We start from the raw sequence: 19634 nt of genomic DNA, 5'->3' as shown, positions 1-19634 counted from the left end.
TTTTATTAAATGCATTTATATGTCCAAGAGGATTATGTCTGTCCTTTTGATTCATGACCTAATTTAAATAACATGCTATGAGGATCATGTCTGTCCCTCATGGTTCTAATTGCTTTTTGAGATATTTTAAGACCTGTGGTATATTGTCTTGGATGTATCATGGTAGAATTTTTTCTACCATGATAAGGGTATGATAAGGTTCAATGAAAAAAAAAATGATTTCTTGAATTAATAACTTGCGAAAAATCGGTTTGTAAATTGAGGGTGTTACATATTGGTATCAGAGCATATAGTCGGTTGGCAATATACATTGTTATGGTGCTTCTCATTGTATGGCCATGATATAGCTAGGCTAATTTTATTATTTATATCTTGTATCCTTTAGGAGGGGAGAGAAAATGCCTGTTACTCGTGGTAACTCAGGATTCCAACATGAGCACCTGCCACCGCCACTGCCAAATGAGGAGCCTGACTTGGCGGAATTAAGAATGCTTGTAAAAACATTAACAGACAAGGTTCAAGGATACGAACAAGAGTTGACGGAGCTAAAGAGGCAAAAGGTAACTGAAAATGGAGATAGGGCTCATGTTGAGAGTCATGTGGGGGAAGGCAGTTCCTCACATCCTGCCACTCTGAGAGATCATGAGTCTAGAAGGAAGAAATTAGGCAGGAGGAACAGAGAGCCCCACCGACCATTACTGATGTGTGGGAAACTGTTAGGAAGTTTAACCCTCCTACGTTTGATGGTAACCTTAAACCATCCGTGGTAGAGGAATGGGTGAAGAGACTCGAATCCATCTTTCGAGTAGTCACATGCACCAGCAATCAAAAAGTACAAGTAGCATTAGTGCTCCTAGTGAAAGGAGCAAGAGATTGGTGGGAGACAGCAGGGCCCAGGGATGATTCTACACTCACCTGGGAGGAATTCAAGGAAAAAATTATTCAGGCATTACTTTCCATCAGAGTTAAGGTCTGAGAAGGAAGCGGAATTCCATGCCTTTAAGCAAGGGAACCTCGATGAGGACACATTCATTGCTAAGTTTCAGGAGTTATCTAGATACTCCACGTACCTGCAGTATAGGGATGATTCCGAATGGAAGGCTAAGCGCTTATTGGAGAAGGCTAGACCAGAATTGAGGGAACAATTGGCTCATCTAGATATCCGAGATTATGATGAAATGTGCATAAAACTACAAGTAGTAGCTCGCAGTAAGAAGGAGGTTGAGAGAGAGAAGAGGGGTTATTCATATAGTAGACCCCCAACCTACCCTCGACCCACCGGAGGCATTATGAAGAAAAACCATCAGGGTTCGAGTAGCTCATGGAACCAAGGAAGGCAGAAGGGTCCATTTCAAAGGGGCCAAGGACAGAGGAGCTATCATAGTAGTTATTACGGGTCCAACAGTATCTACCCCTGCCCCGAGTACAGCGAGCTCTCAACAGTGCACTAAATGCGGGCGTCGTCATTTCGGACAGTGCTGGATCTGTTACATTTGTGGGAACCCGGTCACATTGCAAAGTTTTGGGGGACAACCAGGGCTCAAATATGAAGAACCCTTCCCAACATCCTACTGTCTCTGGTCGTGTGTTTGCTCTTACTCAGGACACCATGAACTCCCCAGATGCCATTAGAGGTAACATCAAAATCCTTCATCATGATATTGTTGCACTATTTGATTCGGGGTGCTACACACTCTTTTATTTCTGAAACTTGTGTAAAGAACCTTGATTTGCCTGTGTGTATTTTACCGTTTGATATGAATGTGTCTACTCCTGCGGGAGAATCTGTGAGGACCGCTAAGCATGCCTTAACCTAGTAGTCGAGTTTAAAAATAGGAAAACAACTATGGACTTAATTATCCTACCACTGAGAGGTATGGATGTAATTGTGGGAATGAATTGGATGGCTGCAAATGGTGCTATCCTAGATTGTAGAGAGAGGAGTGTGTCTTTATCTTCTTTGTCGGTGACCCCAGTCGAGACTCAAGATCATGTTTTCTTGTCGGCGGCGCAAGTTGATAGATGTATGAAGAAGGGTTGCCAGGCCTACATGGTTTTCTTCTCTATCCAAGCTAAATTGATGAAGGCGTGAAGAATATCCCAATTGTCAAAGAATTTACGGATGTATTTCCAGACGAAGTCTCCGGTTTACCCCCAAAGCGCGAGGTAGAGTTCTCAATTGAATTGGTACCCGGTACAGGGCCAATTTCTAAGGCTCCTTATCGGATGTCCCCTTCAGAGTTAGCGGAACTGAAAAAGCAAATCGAAGAGCTACTTGAGAAGGGTTTCATCAGACCGAGTGTTTCACCTTGGGGATCTCCAGTCCTTTTTGTAAAGAAGAAGGACGGAAGCCTCCGATTGTGCATTGATTATAGACAATTGAACAAAGTAACCATCAAGAACAAATATCCACTTCCGAGAATCGATGATTTGCTGGATCAGCTTGTGGGATCCGCAGTTTTCTCAAAGATTGACTTAAGGTCAGGGTACCACCAATTGAGAGTGAGAGCAGAGGATATACCTAAGACAGCATTTCGGACGAGATATGGGCATTATGAATTCATGGTGATGCCGTTTGGACTTACGAATGCTCCTGCGGTATTCATGGATTACATGAATAGGATCTTTCGACCCTATTTAGATAAGTTTGTAGTAGTGTTTATTGATGACATTCTTATTTATTCAAAGGATGAGGAGGCTCATGGTGAACATTTAAGAATCGTCTTGCAAGTTTTGAGGGAACATAAGCTTTATGCCAAATTAAGCAAGTGTGAATTTTGGCTCCAAGAAGTAAAGTTTTTGGGCCATGTTGTGTCCAGAGATGGAGTTGCGGTGGATCCTAGTAAGATTGATGCAGTGATGAAGTGGGAACAGCCAAAATCTGTTACAGAGATACGAAGCTTTTTAGGTCTAGCAGGTTATTATCGTCGCTTTATTAAGGGATTTTCGCAAATTGCGATGCCCTTAACTAAGCTAACTAAGAAGGATGCCCCATTTATTTGGACTGACAAATGTGAAGCTGCTTTCCAAGAATTGAAAAAGAGGTTAACCACTACTCCAGTATTGACTATTCCTGACCCTGTGGTGCCGTACACTCTGTACACTGATGCTTCTTTAAAGGGTTTAGGATGTGTTTTGATGCAAAATGACCGAGTGGTTGCCTATTCCTCCAGACAGTTGAGACCACACGAGGAAAATTACCTTACTCATGATTTGGAGTTAGCTGCAGTTGTGTTTGCTCTAAAGATATGGAGACACTACTTGTATGGATCTAAGTTTCAAATCTTCAGTGACCATAAGAGCCTGAAGTATTTATTTGATCAAAAAGAGCTTAATATGAGGCAGCGACGATGGATGGAATTTCTAAAGGATTATGACTTTGAATTACATTACCATCCGGGTAAGGCTAACGTGGTAGCTGATGCCTTAAGTAGAAAGACTATTCATGCTGCACATTTGATGGTTCATGAATATCATTTATGGAACAGTTTTCATGATGTTCCAGTAGATGTGATTGAACATCAAATGGCCGCACTCCAGGTAGCAGACTTTGAGAGCAAATTCTGGGAAGATCTCAGAGTCTCACAGCAAAGTGATGACTACTTAAGGAATATAAGGAAGGAGATAGTGGTAGGTAAGGCCCCAAATTTTACCATCTCTGAGGACACAGTGATGAAGTATAAAGGTAGAGTTTGTGTACCTAATGATCCAAGATTGAGGAATATCCTTTTAGAAGAAGCTCATAGGAGCAAATATACAATTCATCCCGGTATAACTAAAATGTACCATGATTTGAAGCGAGGTTGGTGGTGGCCAGGAATGAAGAAAGATGTAACTGAATTTGTTTCTAGATGTTTAACGTGTCAGAAGATAAAGATAGAACATCAGAAGCCAGCTGGAACACTGCAACCGTTAGATATTCCAAAGTGGAAATGGGATGATATTTCTATGGATTTCATCACTGGACTGCCAAGAACACCCTCGAGTAAGGATGCTATTTGGGTGATAGTAGACCGACTCACCAAATCAGCTCACTTTTTGGCGATCAAGTTTACCTCTACATTAGAGAAATTTGCTGAGATATACATTAAGGAGATAGTTAGACTTCATGGTATACCCTCTAGAATTGTGTCAGATCGTGACCCAAGGTTCACTTCAAACTTTTGGGGTGCGCTACAGAAGGCTATGGGTACCAGACTGAGTTTTAGCACCGCATACCACCCCCAAACAGATGGACAAACAGAGAGGACGATCCAGACTTTGGAGGACATGTTGAGAGCTTGTGCCATTGAACTACCAGGTAGTTGGGATAATCATTTGCCATTAGCTGAATTTGCTTATAATAACAGCTATCATTCTAGTATTGGGATGGCGCCTTATGAGGCCTTGTATGGAAGGAAGTGTAGATCGCCTTTATGTTGGACAGAATTAAGTGAGAGGAGTATCATTGGTCCAGAAATTGTAGAGCAAACCACCCAGAAGATTGCAATGATTAAGCAAAAATTGCTAACCGCTCAGAGCCGACAGAAGAGCTATGCTGATAAGAGGAGACGGCCGTTAGAGTTTGAAGTAGGAGATCATGTATTTTTGAAGGTTTCTCCAGTGACAGGCATTGGTAGATCCATTAAGGCAAAGAAATTGACACCTAGATTTATGGGCCCGTATGAGATCTTGGAGCGAATTGGATCTACTGCATATAGAGTTGCATTACCTCCACAGATTGCAGGTATCCATAATGTGTTCCACGTATCACAGTTGAAGAAGTACAACCCGGATCCCTCCCATGTTATTGAACCTGAAGAAGTAGAATTGAGGGAGAATTTGACCTTTAGATCCGAACCGGAGCGAATTGAGGACTTTAAGGACAAACAACTACGCAATAAGACCATCCGACTCGTGAAGGTGATTTGGAAGGGTGGAGCCCTAGGTGATGCTACTTGGGAGACCGAGGAGAGTATGAGGCGAGATTATCCACATTTATTTGCTTAGGTACATAGTTTCTAAGCTTATCTATTAAATTTTGAGGACAAAATTTCTAAAAGGAGGGGAGAATTGTAACATCCTGATTTTTATATAATAAAGAAATTGTGGAATTTAGGTTTTGAGGAAAAAAATGATAATAATAGGAATTTATATTATTTGAGGTTATTTAGAAATAATATTATGATTAGGTATTTAATTATGAATTTAAAAATTTAAATTTAAAATCACATAAGCAATATTTAGTTAAGATATAATACATAAATAATTTTTTTATGTGTGTGTTAAAAAAAAAAGAGAAGGTAGAAGGAACAAAAAAAAGGGGGGGTGGAAGGTTGTTGTTTCTAAGTCCCACATTGGTTAGATGAGGGAAGAGAAGAGGTGCCTTCATGTATAAAAAGGAGGGGGTGTGTGCATTAGGAAGCATGAGAGGCTAAGATGCAATTTAGAGAAAATTGCAACTTTGGGCCCAAAGGTTTGAATAATTAAATTCAAACCTATAGTTTTTTTTTAATATAATTTTGGGACTCACAATCCCATTTTTATATTATTTTTCTCTCTTCCTCTCACGTTGCTCGGCGTTTTCTCGCAAGGGGGGATTATTTTCTTTTTTCTTCAGGTATGTTCTAACTTTCCTGTTTAGATTAGCATTTAAAAATTTATTTAATTACAAAATTAATTTTATAGTTATTTTCTAAATAATATTAGCTTTCTAGTGATATGATTATTTTGTAGGATAGAGTAAATATTTTGATTAGGATTTTTCTATAGGATAGTTAATCTGATGATATGATGGATTAAAAATATAGGTTAAAATTCTTAGGGATATAGTAAATATTATAGAATATTTTCTTAAGGTTGAAACTCATGTTTAAGAATTTTTGAGTTAAAATCTAGATCTATATGGTTGAATTTATGTGGAATATGAGATGTAGGGATAAATCTATGATTATTAAATATTTATTTAAGTATGAATAGGTATTTTTGAGGTTATAGAAAGGTGATTTGAGGCTTCAGGATAATTCTAAAATTTTTAATTTATTTTTAGATGAATTTTTAGAATGTAGAAGGATGAAATTGCGATACTAGAAGTGAATTGAGGATAAAAAAAAAAAATAGTTCATTAGGGTACGAGAATTTTAGAAAAGAATTTGGGAAGTTAAATAAGGCATAAATCTTAAATTAGTGTTAATATGGACTATAGATTTAAGACTTTCTAACTCTTTAAATTAGAGTTATTTATTTTAATGTAAAATTAATATATAGTATTGTGAAATAATTATGTAGATTATATTGACAAAGATAGTGGTGAAAAAGGAGTTGTGAAGGGGAACTTGTTATTCAAGACACAAGGTAACCATTATTAATGTGTTGTGATGAGTGTGTTTGTGAATGGTTATGTGTTGTTTTGTTGTTTGGAAAAATTATGAATTATTGAAAATAAATACTGTATATACTTGTTTGAAATTATTGCCAAGTGGGTTAAAAATTTATTTTTGTTTATCATGATGAGATATTATTGTTCGGATATATTCCTGTTTGGATATTTGAATGATGCATGACTTGTCAGGGTATTTTAATGTATGGTGTTAATGGGAATTTCTGTTCGGTTAATTATTACCACGTGGTAAGCCCTCATTGGACCCAATGAGTGGCGTGTCGCTTGGTCCAACTCACCTTTGGCCGGGTGATTTGGCGTCCGAGCATGGTGAAAGGAGGATATAAGGTGCAGTCATGCAATTAAATACTTGTTCGGTTTGTTTGAAAATATTGTTCGGTTAAATGTTGTGTGCCCACTTAGCAATCGCATGATTAGTTACATCCGCATGCATCATTACATATTAATTTTTGGTTACTGAGACTTTTAAGTCTCATTCCCCGTGGTTAATATTTTTACAGGAGCGAATCCGGCCGAGAAAGCACCAGAGGTGTAATTATGGTGTATGAGACACCATCTTTTACGTTGCCTCTTATTTTGGATTATACAATGTATCTTGTGCCAACTTAGGACATATCTTGTCTATGGAGCATGTAAACTCTAATCCTTTTTATTAAATGCATTTATATGTCCAAGAGGATTATGTCTGTCCCTTTTGATTCATGACCTAATTTAAATAACATGCTATGAGGATCATGTCTGTCCCTCATGGTTCTAATTACTTTTTGAGATATTTTAAGACCTGTGGTATATTGTCTTGGATGTATCATGGTAGAAATTTTTCTACCATGATAAGGGTATGATAAGGGTTCAATGAAAAAAAAAATGATTTCTTGAATTAATAACTTGCGAAAAATCGGTTTGTAAATTTGAGGGTGTTACAATTCTCAGTATAGCATTTAGGTAAATATTTTTCACGGTGTAGCATTTCGATAATTTTTTTTACTGTTTGCAATTTGTTGGTAAAAAAGCCTCTTCCAAGGCAAGAGATAAAGTTTCATTTTCTATAAAATTTATATTTCTTTCATTTTAAATTAAAAAATATTTTTAAATAAAATTTCACATATCAATAAATCTCATTAAATATATTTAACAATCTTATCTTTTTAAAATAAAAATATAAAATTTTTAAAATACTCATCATTTAATACATTGAAAAGAATAGGGATGTAAATTAATTATAAAAAAAGAATTAATAATATTAAAATTAGTGTATTTAATAAAACCTTAATTTATCCAAAGTGTTTTATATTTTAGGATGAAGAAATTTTTTTAAAAGTGTCCTAAAATTTAGGACGGAAGGAGTATTATATAATTAATTTTAATATTTTATATTAATAATTTATTTTTGCATATATCACTAACAGTTTTCATTTTTCCTTTCGTCCCCAAGCGCCGTCACGAAAACACATTTGGTCCTCATTGCTAATGTGGGAAGATCTGAGTCATTTATTTCTCTTCAAATGATCCCTGCCATTGATTTAAAATTATTTTTAAAGTATTTTAATATTATATTTATAAAAAAGATATAAATATTATAATATTAAATATAAACTGTTTTTTATGTTATTAGAGGATAAATATTATAATATTTATCACCCTTGATAAGGTCTAGATTGCCTCAATTTAAACTTTTTACTTTTATTTTATATTTATTAAAATAAAAAATATGTAAAAAATATAAAAGTCTTTAATAAATTTTTTTATCACTAATTTGGTAAGTACAAATTTAATCTGAATAACCCAATTTAATATTATTTTTTCATAATTTTTACAAATTGATTATCCATACATACTCTGGATAGTATAGACATAATTTAAAAAGTTTAATTTAATATTAAAAATTTTATAATTTTAATTAATTGATTATCTAAATAAATTCTGAATAGTTCATATTTAATATTATTTTTTTATAATTTTTATTTTAATAACTTTAATATAAACATATTTTTAAAAATAATTTTAAGTTAACGGCAGATATCATTTTAGAAAAAAAATGAAGGGCCTAGATCATTGCATGGAGATGATGAGCACGGTGCTTAGCAGCATTGATGAGCACCAAATGCGATCCCGCGTAGTCACTAGTCACAGTCTGGCCAAAAATAGCACTCACTGTCACCCCCTCCACTCTCGTCCCCGATGCAAGCTCTCAAGCTTTCCCCGGTCTCTGCTTCGAGTTCTAGCCTTCCGACGAAGACTCTCAATTCTGCGCCCGCATTCTTCAATAGCAACTTCTTGTGCCCCATCTCCTTCAATGTCCAACCCCTAAAACCCAAATCTAAGCCCTGCTCAACCTCCCTCGTAAAAGCAGTGCTCCAATGGAACAGAAAACCCCAGTTGGCCGGCGAAACTCCTCGCGTCGTCGTCATCACTTCCGGCAAAGGTGGCGTCGGCAAGACCACCACTACCGCCAATATCGGACTTTCACTTGCCCGTCTCGACTTTTCTGTCGTTGCTATTGACGCTGATGTTGGGCTTCGGAACCTCGATCTCCTTCTCGGCCTCGAGAATCGAGTTAACTACACTGTTGTTGAAGTCCTCAACGGCGATTGCAGGCTTGACCAAGCTCTCGTGAGAGATAAGCGATGGTCAAATTTTGAATTGCTCTGTATATCCAAACCCAGGTCTAAACTGCCGATTGGGTTTGGTGGAAAAGCCTTGGTTTGGCTCGTGGATGCCTTGAAGTCGAGGCAGGAAGGTTCACCAGATTTCATTATAATTGACTGTCCTGCAGGGATTGATGCGGGGTTCATAACTGCCATAACCCCAGCCAATGAGGCAGTTCTGGTTACCACACCAGATATTACAAGCTTGAGAGATGCTGATAGAGTCACGGGATTGCTCGAATGTGATGGAATTAGGGATATAAAGATGATTGTGAATCGGGTTCGGACGGATATGATCAAAGGGGAGGATATGATGTCCGTGCTTGATGTTCAAGAAATGCTAGGATTGCCTCTTCTGGGGGTGATTCCTGAGGATGCCGAGGTGATTCGGAGTACAAATAGAGGGTACCCGCTAGTACTGAATAAACCCCCAACTTTGGCCGGTTTGGCCTTTGAGCAGGCGGCATGGAGGCTTGTAGAGCAGGATAGTATGCAGGCAGTGATGGTTGAGGAGGAGCCAAAGCGTGGGTTTTTCTCCTTTTTAGGCTGGGGTTAGAATCTGGTTTGAGAATTGCAAGCTTTGAGATAGATTGGTTTGTCATGATATTTTGGCGTTTCAGGTTTTGTGGTAAAGCAAGTGTTTTTTTAGCGGCGATTATTTGTTTTAGATGTAGGTAGAAGGAGGAAGCTACGTACAGCGGGGCTAGTAAAGCTTAACTTTCTTCATTTTCTTCACCAAGCATTTCTTCAGTTTACTGGTAAATTTATAGTATCATTGTCAGGATTAGTGTCTGAAACTCATTTGCAGGCGTTTAGATTCTTTTTGTTGCCATTCTAACAAGTTATTGGTGGTTCACTGATAAATTTCTACCTGATCGGTGAATCTAGTTTAGTTCTCCTCTACTATGTTTGGCATGTTGCATTATTGATCCTCTGCTGGCACGAGTAATTTCCTTCTATTTAGGAATAAAGCTACGACTCTTTATCTGATTATAGGCTTTAAAAGTTTTCTCCTTCCCGAGGAAACTGCATAAATGACGCGCTCTTCAGTTCTTCATTTGGCCCTTCCTGTGGAAACTGCATTCTTAGCACAGAAGTAAAGATGATTGTCATATATATATTTTCAGCGCAAGGATAAAAAGAAAATTATTTCAGCGGTTTAAGTGGACAAATTACAAGCAACATGATAAAGTTCCATTTATTGTGGAAGGTTGTGAAAGTGTTTCAGCTGCAACTTCATTGTTCTAAATGAAGAGAAAAGGGAAAAAAAAAAAAACTGTTTACCATCAACTGTGGGGTTAGTGAAGCTTATCTTTACTCTCTAGCTTTTCGTTGAGATCAACTCAAACCGTATTGCGGTCTTTAGTGCCATTGTAGCATGTGATGTTAGGTTCAACGTTGATTCTTTACCAAGCCTGTGAAACCTTTTTTTCTTCCTTTTTTGTTTAGTTCTGCAATGTTTGTTACTTGTAGCTCAATTGTCAGATTTATAGTAATATTCCATATTTTATTGAGTGAAGTGTATAAAATTTTACACTGGTTTCAGTGGTTTCTAACCCATCTGTTATTATTGTAAAGGTGATGAACCTCCTTTTGGACGGTTAAAAGGATATACAAGATATATTGCAAGGATACAGGTTTGAGTAGACTACTAGTTTTGGTACTTCATTGTTTATAAAGAACATATAGGGTTCTATCAAGAGAGAGAGAGAGAGAGAGAAACAGAAGTTAAAGGGTATGTGCCATAAGTTTGGTTTACATAATATTAGAAATGAAAGGTATAAATGAAAGATGATTTGAATGGAAGTGACTCATTATCTATTACGAAGAAGTGACACACACTGTTGACTCAGAATAACAAGGAAATACTCCCTCCAGTCATAACAATCATAAACGTAGGAGCTTGTTGAAGAGTTTGTTTTGATCCTACATGTAAGACCTCAATCTTCTCTGTTTCCTATCTTTTTTTTTCCCCTCTCCAAACTACTTCTGTGGTAAGATTCTTGTATGATGTAAGCTATGCTGATAATACGTCCATGTAAATGATTAAAAGGATGAGTATTTTAGGATAACCACTCACATTTTTTTTTTTAACAAATAACCAACATACCTAGTTTCCTCAATCTATGTGAATTAGTTAACTAGCTCTTGTATTTAGAATTGAAGAGAGTAATATACATCACATTAAAAAAAAGTAGTTTCATTTTCTGTGCTTTGTGTCATGGGCTGAGAGTCTGGCGCAGCATACGGCGCCCGTGCGGCGTCCTGAAGGACACCCACAATCCTCAGGACAAGCCTTACCACATACGGATCACACTGGTTTCGCCCTGCCATGGGCTCATCAGGGAGGCGGCACTAGCCCCGGCCAGTTGTGCACACAGTCCGAAGACTGAGGCAGAACACCCCCAATGCTAATGTCGCCCCCTTTACCCATATTGTGCGAGGCTAACCAGCGGATCGTTCTTTACATTGGTCTTTACACGGTCACGGAAATATCATCCGTGACATTCTCCCACACCTAATCTAGCACGCCCTCGTGCTAGGGGAGAACGACTCCGCCCAAGGATCGTACGTACAGTACTGCCACAAACACATCAGCTTACTGCTGAGTGGCCACCTGAGTCCCGCACTCTTCGGACCCACTTGCACCCACGAGCCAACAGGAGTGGAGTCGACAATGGCCAACCTTCCCGCCCGAGTCCCCACTTTTGGACCCACTTGCTCGGAGGCCTTTCTGGAGCGGTGTCGAGGCCGACTAGTCCCAATGTGGGACCCCACAGGCACACGGCAGTAAAGTACGTCCTGCTCTGATACCACTCTGTCACGAGCTGAGAGTCTGGCGCAGCACACAGCGCCCGTGCGGCGTCCTGGAGGACAACCACAATCCTCAGGACAAGCCTTACCACATACGGATCACACTGGTTTCGCCCTGCCATGGGCTCATCAGGGAGGCGGCACTAGCCCCGACCAGTTGTGCACACAGTCCGAAGATTGAGGCAGAATACCCCCAATGCTAATGTCGCCCCCTTTACTCATATTGTGCGAGGCTAACAAGCGGATCGTTCTTTACATTGGTCTTTACACGGTCACGGAAATATCATCCGTGACATTTGGCTGTCTTCTCCCTTTTCCATTTCCAATCAAACATTGGCTGAAATTATTTTGACACCCTTGCGGCCAACTAGATTATCTAGGATTACCTAGAAATGAGTTTATACTGCCTTAGATGGTTGTGCCTAAATCATGTGTCTATTTATATATTGCAAACGGGCTTCTTCCTTGTATTGTGAGCAGAGCATCTGGTGCAAAAACTTGTCCAAATTAATATCACCGTAGTAATTATCCATCATAGTCTTTTTCGCGTTAGATAACTGTCAAACTTGGGACTTGAATGCTAGCATTGGCGCTCATGACAAGCCTTTACAGGTATTTATGAGGTTCCAAATTCAAATGCTGATATATGATGCAAAAATTAGGACTAGTGACAAATTTATCAGAGTTTATGCTTGCGTGAAGTCTTATTTTGTCTAATTGCATGAGTCTCGCCAACATGTATGTAGGTGTGAGCAAAACCAAAATGAATTGAATTGAATTTGGTCCATTCAATTTTGGTTCTGCTTTTTTTTTTTTTGTTTTTTTTTCCCGTTATCAGATTCGGTTCCTTAGGCAAAATACCTAAATAAATTGAAAGGAACTGAAATATATATAAATATATTTTTTATTTTCTCTTAATATAAATAAAGTTTTAATTTGGTTCTTTGATTTTATAAAATATTTTTTAGTCCTTTAACTTTAATATTAATAGTTTTAAATGATTATTTTTTGTATTAATTATTTTTATTTTAAAAAAATTAAAGTTAATATGTTAACATTTGAGAATGTTTTGTTAATATGTAAAAGTTCAATATAAAAATTTATTAAAATAAAATTAATAATGTTAAAGTTAAAGAATTAAAAAGATATTTTATAAAGTTAAGAAATTAAAATAAAATATATAAAGTTAAAAGATTAAATATATATTTTAACTTATAAATAAAGTTCATTATGGCACCCGTTTTTATGGGTTAACACTGATTATGGATTATTAATGACTATCTACATCGTCCAATTGAATGAAAGAAATATTGTTATGACAAAAAGATGTGAGGTCAACTTAATTCTATCCTGTCCAATAGGAATGAAGAACAGAATCTAAAATTAAATTTTATTTAATTAAAATATACTTTTAGTTCTTTAATTTTATATAAGATTTGAGTTTGATCCATTAATTTTATAAAATATTTTTAGTCATTTCATCCTAAAATTGTTAGTTTTAAATGATTATTTTTTTGTATCAATCATTGTTATTTTAAAAAAAAATTAAATTTAATATGTTAATATTTGAAATTATTTTATCAATATTTGAAAGTTCAATGTAAAAATTTATTGGGGTAAAATTAACAGTGTTAGGATTAAAGGATTATAAAGATATTTTATAAAGTTAAGAAATTAAAATAAAATATTATATAATGTTAAAGGGTTAAATATATATTTTAGCCATTTTATTTAAGAATTAGTATAGAGGGCAAATAACGCTTGGAGGATAACAAGAGTTAAGAACCCCAAAATTGGAAAACGATGGTTAAATGCAAGTCTTTCTCTGGTCTTAAAAAAATGTTACGGGCCAAAGCACCCATGCTCGGTTGGGAACATGGTACTAAAAAAGAAAAAAGAAAAAAGAAGGGAAAATGATTGTTATGAAAAAAAAGAGAAAAAAGAAACTTTAATTTCTAAACTTTCATTCAATTATCAATTTAGTATTTATAGTATAATTATTGTCAATCATGTTCTTGTAGTTTCATAACCATATAGAAGAACTAATCCTTTTGGTTTGAAAACAACGTAGGAAAAATGACATGGAGGGAGGGGCGCTGGTTAACTACGTAAAAGTTCTAAACTTGAGAATAACTTTTTTCTGTGAAATATTTTTGTTCTTACTTTTTTGTTTTCTTACTTCTTTTACAAACCATAAAGACTACTCTTAGATGATTAAGAAACATTGAAACTTGAAACTATAGTGGCATGATTGATTATGGATAAATTATAGGGATCAAATTCTTACTTCATTTTTCTTTTTTTCTTTTTTAAAAAAGAATCAATTAGAGAAATTACATACCTTAATGCAAAAGATAGAAATTATACACTTTTTTAGTCATTCCTTAACAAAGCAATTTGCAATGCTTCATTAATTAAACAGAAAGAATATAATTTTTTTTGTTTTCCCTTGAGTTTCTTTCTAACTGGAATGTTTTGTCCATGTGACAGATCTTTTGATTTTCAAAACCGCCTATTCTCCAATCATGTATGGGCTTTTTTGTCCATAACATCTTTTTTCAAAGTCAAATTACACTTCAACTAATTTAAGTTCAGATTAGGTTGAGCTGCAAACGGATGGTAGCTACTGGCTATCTTAAAGGTATTTTTTGTATTTATAGAAAATCAAATTTAATACTTTGTATTTAAATGGTCATCACTCTTACTATTCGAACTAATGCTTTTTTTGTATGCATTAAAATAGTTCCCAAATTGACACTTTCCCAATTATAAAATAATTATTATATTTTAATGTATGGCCCAAAAAATTGTTTGCAATAAAAAGAGTTGACCATCGTTTGAAAGCATTTCCATAATCAATCAAAAAGCTGATTGGACCTTCAATTTATTTAGAGTTGTTGGGATAAGATATCCATCCATTTCCAAACGAAGTGTTAGTCAAAATTCAAAGGGCGAAACGGTCATGCATGAACATACCTGAAACAGATGCATTGTGCTTTCAATGGACGTCATTATGTACTTTTATTATTTGATCGTTACGTCGAAGTTCGACGTCATATTGATTCCGAAAACAACTTAGTTTTCTGTAAAAAGAGAACAAACAAACTAAAATCTTGGATAATATACCACGGACGATATACACTCCATTAGATTTGATTTATTAGACAAACTAAGAAAGATTTTTTTTAAAAAATGAATTTGACCACATTACTATTAATGTCATGAGATTTTTCTATAAAAGGTTCAGAATATTTTCCGTTTCTGGTGCATTCACAAATCACAATCCTCAAATCCTCTTTTGTAAATTGCGCATGCCTTCGTCTTTCTCAGTGTCTTCCTCAGAAAACTAGAACATCATTACAGATACTTTCTCAGATCATGAAATCGCTATGTCTAGAGAAAAGAAACTCCTATGTAATTATCTTCCCGTTCGCTGGAGCTTGTCCGATATATTTATCGGCTATGATTATGCTTTGATTCATGGTCACTGTCATTTTTAATGTATAATATAAATCATTTTTCGTTTCCCCAGGTTTTGTTTTTAGATTTCTTTTCACTTTGTTCATGAACCCTTTTCATGTGTATTGTTCTCATTCCGCAATGTTACTCGCTTCATGAGAAACTAGCCAAGTTCCTCATATGAAGTTTGATTGTTCATGACTTGTTATAAATTTTATATTCATGATAATGACAATGATTCTTACATGCACTTTTTGTTTTCTTGAACCTGACATGTGAGAAACAAATCTTGTTACCCGTTGCATCTAACAATGTCTTATTTTTCAACAGATTATTGGGATAATCTCAATAGTTGTGATATTGGGATCAGTAGAGAGCAGAGTGAGAAGATCAGGGAAGATAGAGTATTCTGCCATTAATTGCAGAAAGCACAGTGCAAAGTTGACAGATTTTGGAGGGGTTGGTGATGGCAAAACACCAAACACAAAGGCCTTTCAGTCTGCTATCAGTCATCTGAGCCAATATGCATCTGATGGAGGAGCACAGCTTATTGTGCCACCTGGCAAATGGCTCACTGGCAGCTTTAATCTCACCAGCCATTTTACTCTTTTTCTCCATAAAGATGCTGCCATTCTTGGATCTCAGGTATCCTCATTGTTCTTTCGTTGTCAATTTTTTTAGCATATGAACGAAATATTTTACAGTCAAATATACTAGGGGGGGATTAAAATGGTACAATGTGAAGTACTCGATCTTTGACCATTGAAAGTTTGTCAATCTAAATATGGTTTCTTGTTATATTAGTTAAGTGTAACTTGTTCTCTTATTGTGTCAAATATTTTTTTAGAGAGAATTACATCCAAGCCCCATACAAAAAAAAAAAAAATCAATATAAGGTTTATTGATATCTGAACTAAGGCCATTGACAGCTGATTGTATTGTCAATGACCTTAGTTCAGTTATAAATGGGCCTTGTAATGATTAATTTTTTTATATGGGACTTTAACGTAATTCTCCCTCCTTTTAACTAAAAATTTTAAAATACTACCTCTAACATAGCATAGTAAAATTGGCAGGATGAATCAGAATGGCCTAAACTACCTTTGCTACCGTCTTATGGCAGAGGAAGAGATGCACCAAATGGAAGGCTTAGCAGTCTGATCTTTGGAACTAACCTTACTGATGTTGTAATCACTGGTAACTACTTAGATCAGTTTCTTAATCATTAATTAATGACAACAGCCTTTTGTTACTATGTTCATGTCATATATAGTGGTATTTACAGTGACCTGTTGCAATTTGGTAATTAGGTAACAATGGGACAATTGATGGGCAAGGATCTTATTGGTGGGAGAAGTTCCACAAGGGTAAATTGAAAGTCACAAGACCATACCTGATTGAGATCATGTTCTCTGATCAAATCCAGATCTCTGACTTGACTCTGCTTAATTCTCCTTCTTGGTTTGTCCATCCTATTTACAGCAGGTTGGGTCATTAATCTTTCATATTCGTTATGTTCAAACATCTCATAGATTGATTACGTTCATAATTATTGCTCTTGTTCTCTGGTTGTCTATAAATGCAGCAATATAATAGTTCACGGGTTAACCATAATTGCACCAGTTGATTCTCCAAACACAGATGGCATAAACCCTGGTAATTTGTTGATAATTCTATTACATGCATGTCTCTTCTTGTTTCACATGGCAATGAAAGTGGACAAAATCTGCACTTGCTGAAGTCTCCCATCATCTCATTATCATTTTTCTTCCTGCTTTTTGTAATAGATTCATCTACAAACATAAAAATTGAAGATTGTTACATTGTCTCTGGGGATGACTGTGTCGCTGTAAAAAGTGGCTGGGATGAGTATGGAATTAAATTTGGGATGCCAACTCAACATCTCATTGTTAGAGGGCTTACCTGCATATCCCCAGATAGCGCAATGATTGCTTTAGGAAGCGAGATGTCTGGTGGCATCCAAGATGTTAGAGCTGAAAACATCAATGCAATCAACACTCAATCAGCTGTTAGAATCAAAACTGCAGTTGGGAGGGGAGCTTATGTGAAAGACATATTTGTTAAAGGAATGACCTTAAACACTATGAAATACGTGTTCTGGATGACAGGTTCTTATGGGTCTCATCCAGATCCTGGATTTGATCCCAAAGCACTCCCAAAGATAAGTGGAATAAACTACAGAGATGTTATAGCAGATAATGTGACATACTCAGCAGGACTTGATGGAATTTCTGGTGATCCTTTTACGGGAATCTGCATTTCTAATGTGAATATCAAATTGACAGAGAAGCCAAAGAAACTCCAATGGAATTGCACTGATATTGAGGGTGTCACAAGCAATGTGACTCCTAAGCCTTGTGATCTGCTGCCAGAGAAGGAAGAGAAATTTGACTGCCTTTATCCAAAAGACAGATTGCCCATTGAGAGTGTTCAGTTGAAGACTTGTTCTAGTACTCTCTTCTACTAAGAGTATTTCGCTTTAAAAGTTGGCTCTGGTATTATACTTCTATCTAAGAGGATATTATAAATTAGAAGATATTATAAGTTATGATTGCCATATACTGAATCGGAAAAAAGGTTGTAGAGTTATTATCAATGGATTTTGGTGGGGAAATTTTTAATTTTGACGGCCTGCATTTTTATTTTCATATTTTATTTAAAATAAAAATACGAAAAGAAGTTATATTTAACGATAAATTAAAAAACAATAATAGAGTAAAAATAAAGAAAAATCTGAAAAACATCGATCAATAACAAACAATCCTTACTCTTGAAAAGAATCATTTATGCTATCACTCTTTATCTGATAAAAGGCTTTAAAAGTTGTCTCCTTCCTGTGGAAACTGCATAAATGATATGCTCTTCAGTTCCCCTGAACCCAATATATATATATATATATATATAACGCATGGTCACAGAAGTATAGATCATTCTCATAAATATTTGCGGTAGAAATATATAGAAGACTTTATTTCAGTGGTTTAAGTGGACAAATTACAAGCAACATGATTAAGTTCCATATAGTGTTGGAGGTTGTGAAAGTGTTTCAGCTGCAACTACTTGTTCTACGTGAAGTGAAAAGGAAAAAACTGGAAGGTTAGATGGCGTGGGGAGAAGAATGGGTTATTCTCGGTAAAATCTGCGTATAAGATGATTACCTCTGATGAACGACATATTGGATGGGAGAAAATCTGGAAGGTTAGAGCCCCACTTCGATGTCGAACTTTTTGTAGCTGGCTTATCGTGACAGGTTACTTACTAATCATGCCAGACTACGACGTAGCCTCAGTAATGATAGGAGATGTCCTATGTGCAATGAAGAAACAGAGAGAGTGCTTCATTCCCTTCGTGACTGTGGTCATATACAACTCTTGTGGAGAAGACTTATCCCTCGATCTGCGTGGACTCGTTTCTTTTCCCATAACCTGAAAGGCTGGATTGTTAGCAATATCTCCGCGAGGAGTCGTACCTCGAAGACGGAGTGGGGAGTGATGTTTACGATCATAGGTTGGGGTCTTTGGCAGAGACGTAATAGATTTACATTTGACCATAAGCTAGCTAACTTGCTTGGATGATATTGTGACGCATACCAGAGCCATGTCGTCTGCTGCTGATGAAGCCCATAGTAGTTTGAATAGGCATACCTCTACTATCGTCAGAGTTGGGAATAGACTGGAGGGGTAGAGACCACCGGCTATGGGTGGGGTGAAAGTTAATGTAGATGGTGCTTATGCCTTCTCAACTAATGTTCTAGCTTGTGGTGGACTGATACGTGGGGACCAAGGTGAATTTTTGCATGGCTTCATTTCTAGACTGAATGGAGACAACTGTTTGACAGCGGAAAGATGGGCGTGCTTGCTTGGGCTCAAACTGGCATGGCATTGTGGTAGTCGAAAGATTCAGCTTGAGACTGATTCTACCGATGCGTTGGCTGTATTGCAACATGAGCCGAACCCAGAATATCATGATTATGATCTGATTATCGAGACTCGTCAAGTTCTTAATGGAGAGTGGGAGGTGAAGATTCAATTTATTGGGGGAGTTCATAACAAAGCGGCAGATTTTCTTGCTAAACAAGGCATGAGGGTTCACCTGGTTTGCATAGGATTATTCAACCGCCTGATGATCTTCATAGGCTGGTTGTCTCAGATTGGCCTGATCAGCTCACTAGGGAGTTTGGTTAGGTAGCACTGTTTTGCTACTTTTTGTTATCAAAAACACAAAAAGAAAAGGAAAGGAAAGAAAAAAACTGTTTCACATGAACTGTAGGGTTAATGAAGCTTATCTTTACACTTTACTCATTCTACTTGTTCAGT

General features: G+C 36.5%; 2 protein-coding genes and 1 long non-coding RNA gene across 3 annotated transcripts; all 3 read left to right on the top strand.

Moving 5' to 3' along the window:
* Positions 1-5403: 5403 nt before the first annotated feature.
* On the top strand, positions 5404-7286 carry LOC129301430 (uncharacterized). The gene is made up of 3 exons (XR_008590984.1): positions 5404-5599; positions 6268-6333; positions 6880-7286. It is a non-coding gene; the product is annotated as an uncharacterized LOC129301430 (long non-coding RNA).
* A 1211-nt stretch (positions 7287-8497) lies between these two features.
* LOC129301429 (septum site-determining protein minD homolog, chloroplastic-like) lies at positions 8498-10670 on the top strand. Its single transcript, XM_054939982.1, has one exon. It carries the CDS (start codon positions 8558-8560, stop codon positions 9578-9580), a length of 1023 nt encoding a protein of 340 aa, XP_054795957.1. The 5' UTR covers positions 8498-8557; the 3' UTR covers positions 9581-10670.
* A 4459-nt stretch (positions 10671-15129) lies between these two features.
* LOC129301427 (probable polygalacturonase) lies at positions 15130-18104 on the top strand. Its single transcript, XM_054939981.1, has 6 exons — positions 15130-15252; positions 15628-15942; positions 16374-16494; positions 16608-16782; positions 16883-16953; positions 17085-18104. Exons 1-6 carry the CDS (start codon positions 15217-15219, stop codon positions 17783-17785), a joined length of 1419 nt encoding a protein of 472 aa, XP_054795956.1. The 5' UTR covers positions 15130-15216; the 3' UTR covers positions 17786-18104.
* The last annotated feature ends 1530 nt before the right edge of the window (positions 18105-19634 follow it).

Source organism: Prosopis cineraria, unplaced genomic scaffold, assembly GCF_029017545.1.
Source record: "Prosopis cineraria cultivar Desert tree isolate PC_DT_omini unplaced genomic scaffold, ASM2901754v1 PC2106, whole genome shotgun sequence".
NCBI classification, from domain to species: domain Eukaryota; kingdom Viridiplantae; phylum Streptophyta; class Magnoliopsida; order Fabales; family Fabaceae; genus Prosopis; species Prosopis cineraria.
Note: the sequence above shows the minus strand (reverse complement) of the source record. Positions and strands in the feature narration are given on the sequence as shown.

Coding starts and splice junctions, on each gene's coding strand:
- LOC129301429 (XM_054939982.1), top strand. CDS start 8,558: ATGCAAGCTCTCAAGCTTTCCCCGGTCTCTGCTTCGAGTTCTAGCCTT.
- LOC129301427 (XM_054939981.1), top strand. CDS start 15,217: ATGAAATCGCTATGTCTAGAGAAAAGAAACTCCTAT. Junction 15,253..15,627: donor TAGAGAAAAGAAACTCCTAT/GTAATTATCTTC, acceptor ATTTTTCAACAG/ATTATTGGGATAATCTCAAT. Junction 15,943..16,373: donor CTGCCATTCTTGGATCTCAG/GTATCCTCATTG, acceptor TAAAATTGGCAG/GATGAATCAGAATGGCCTAA.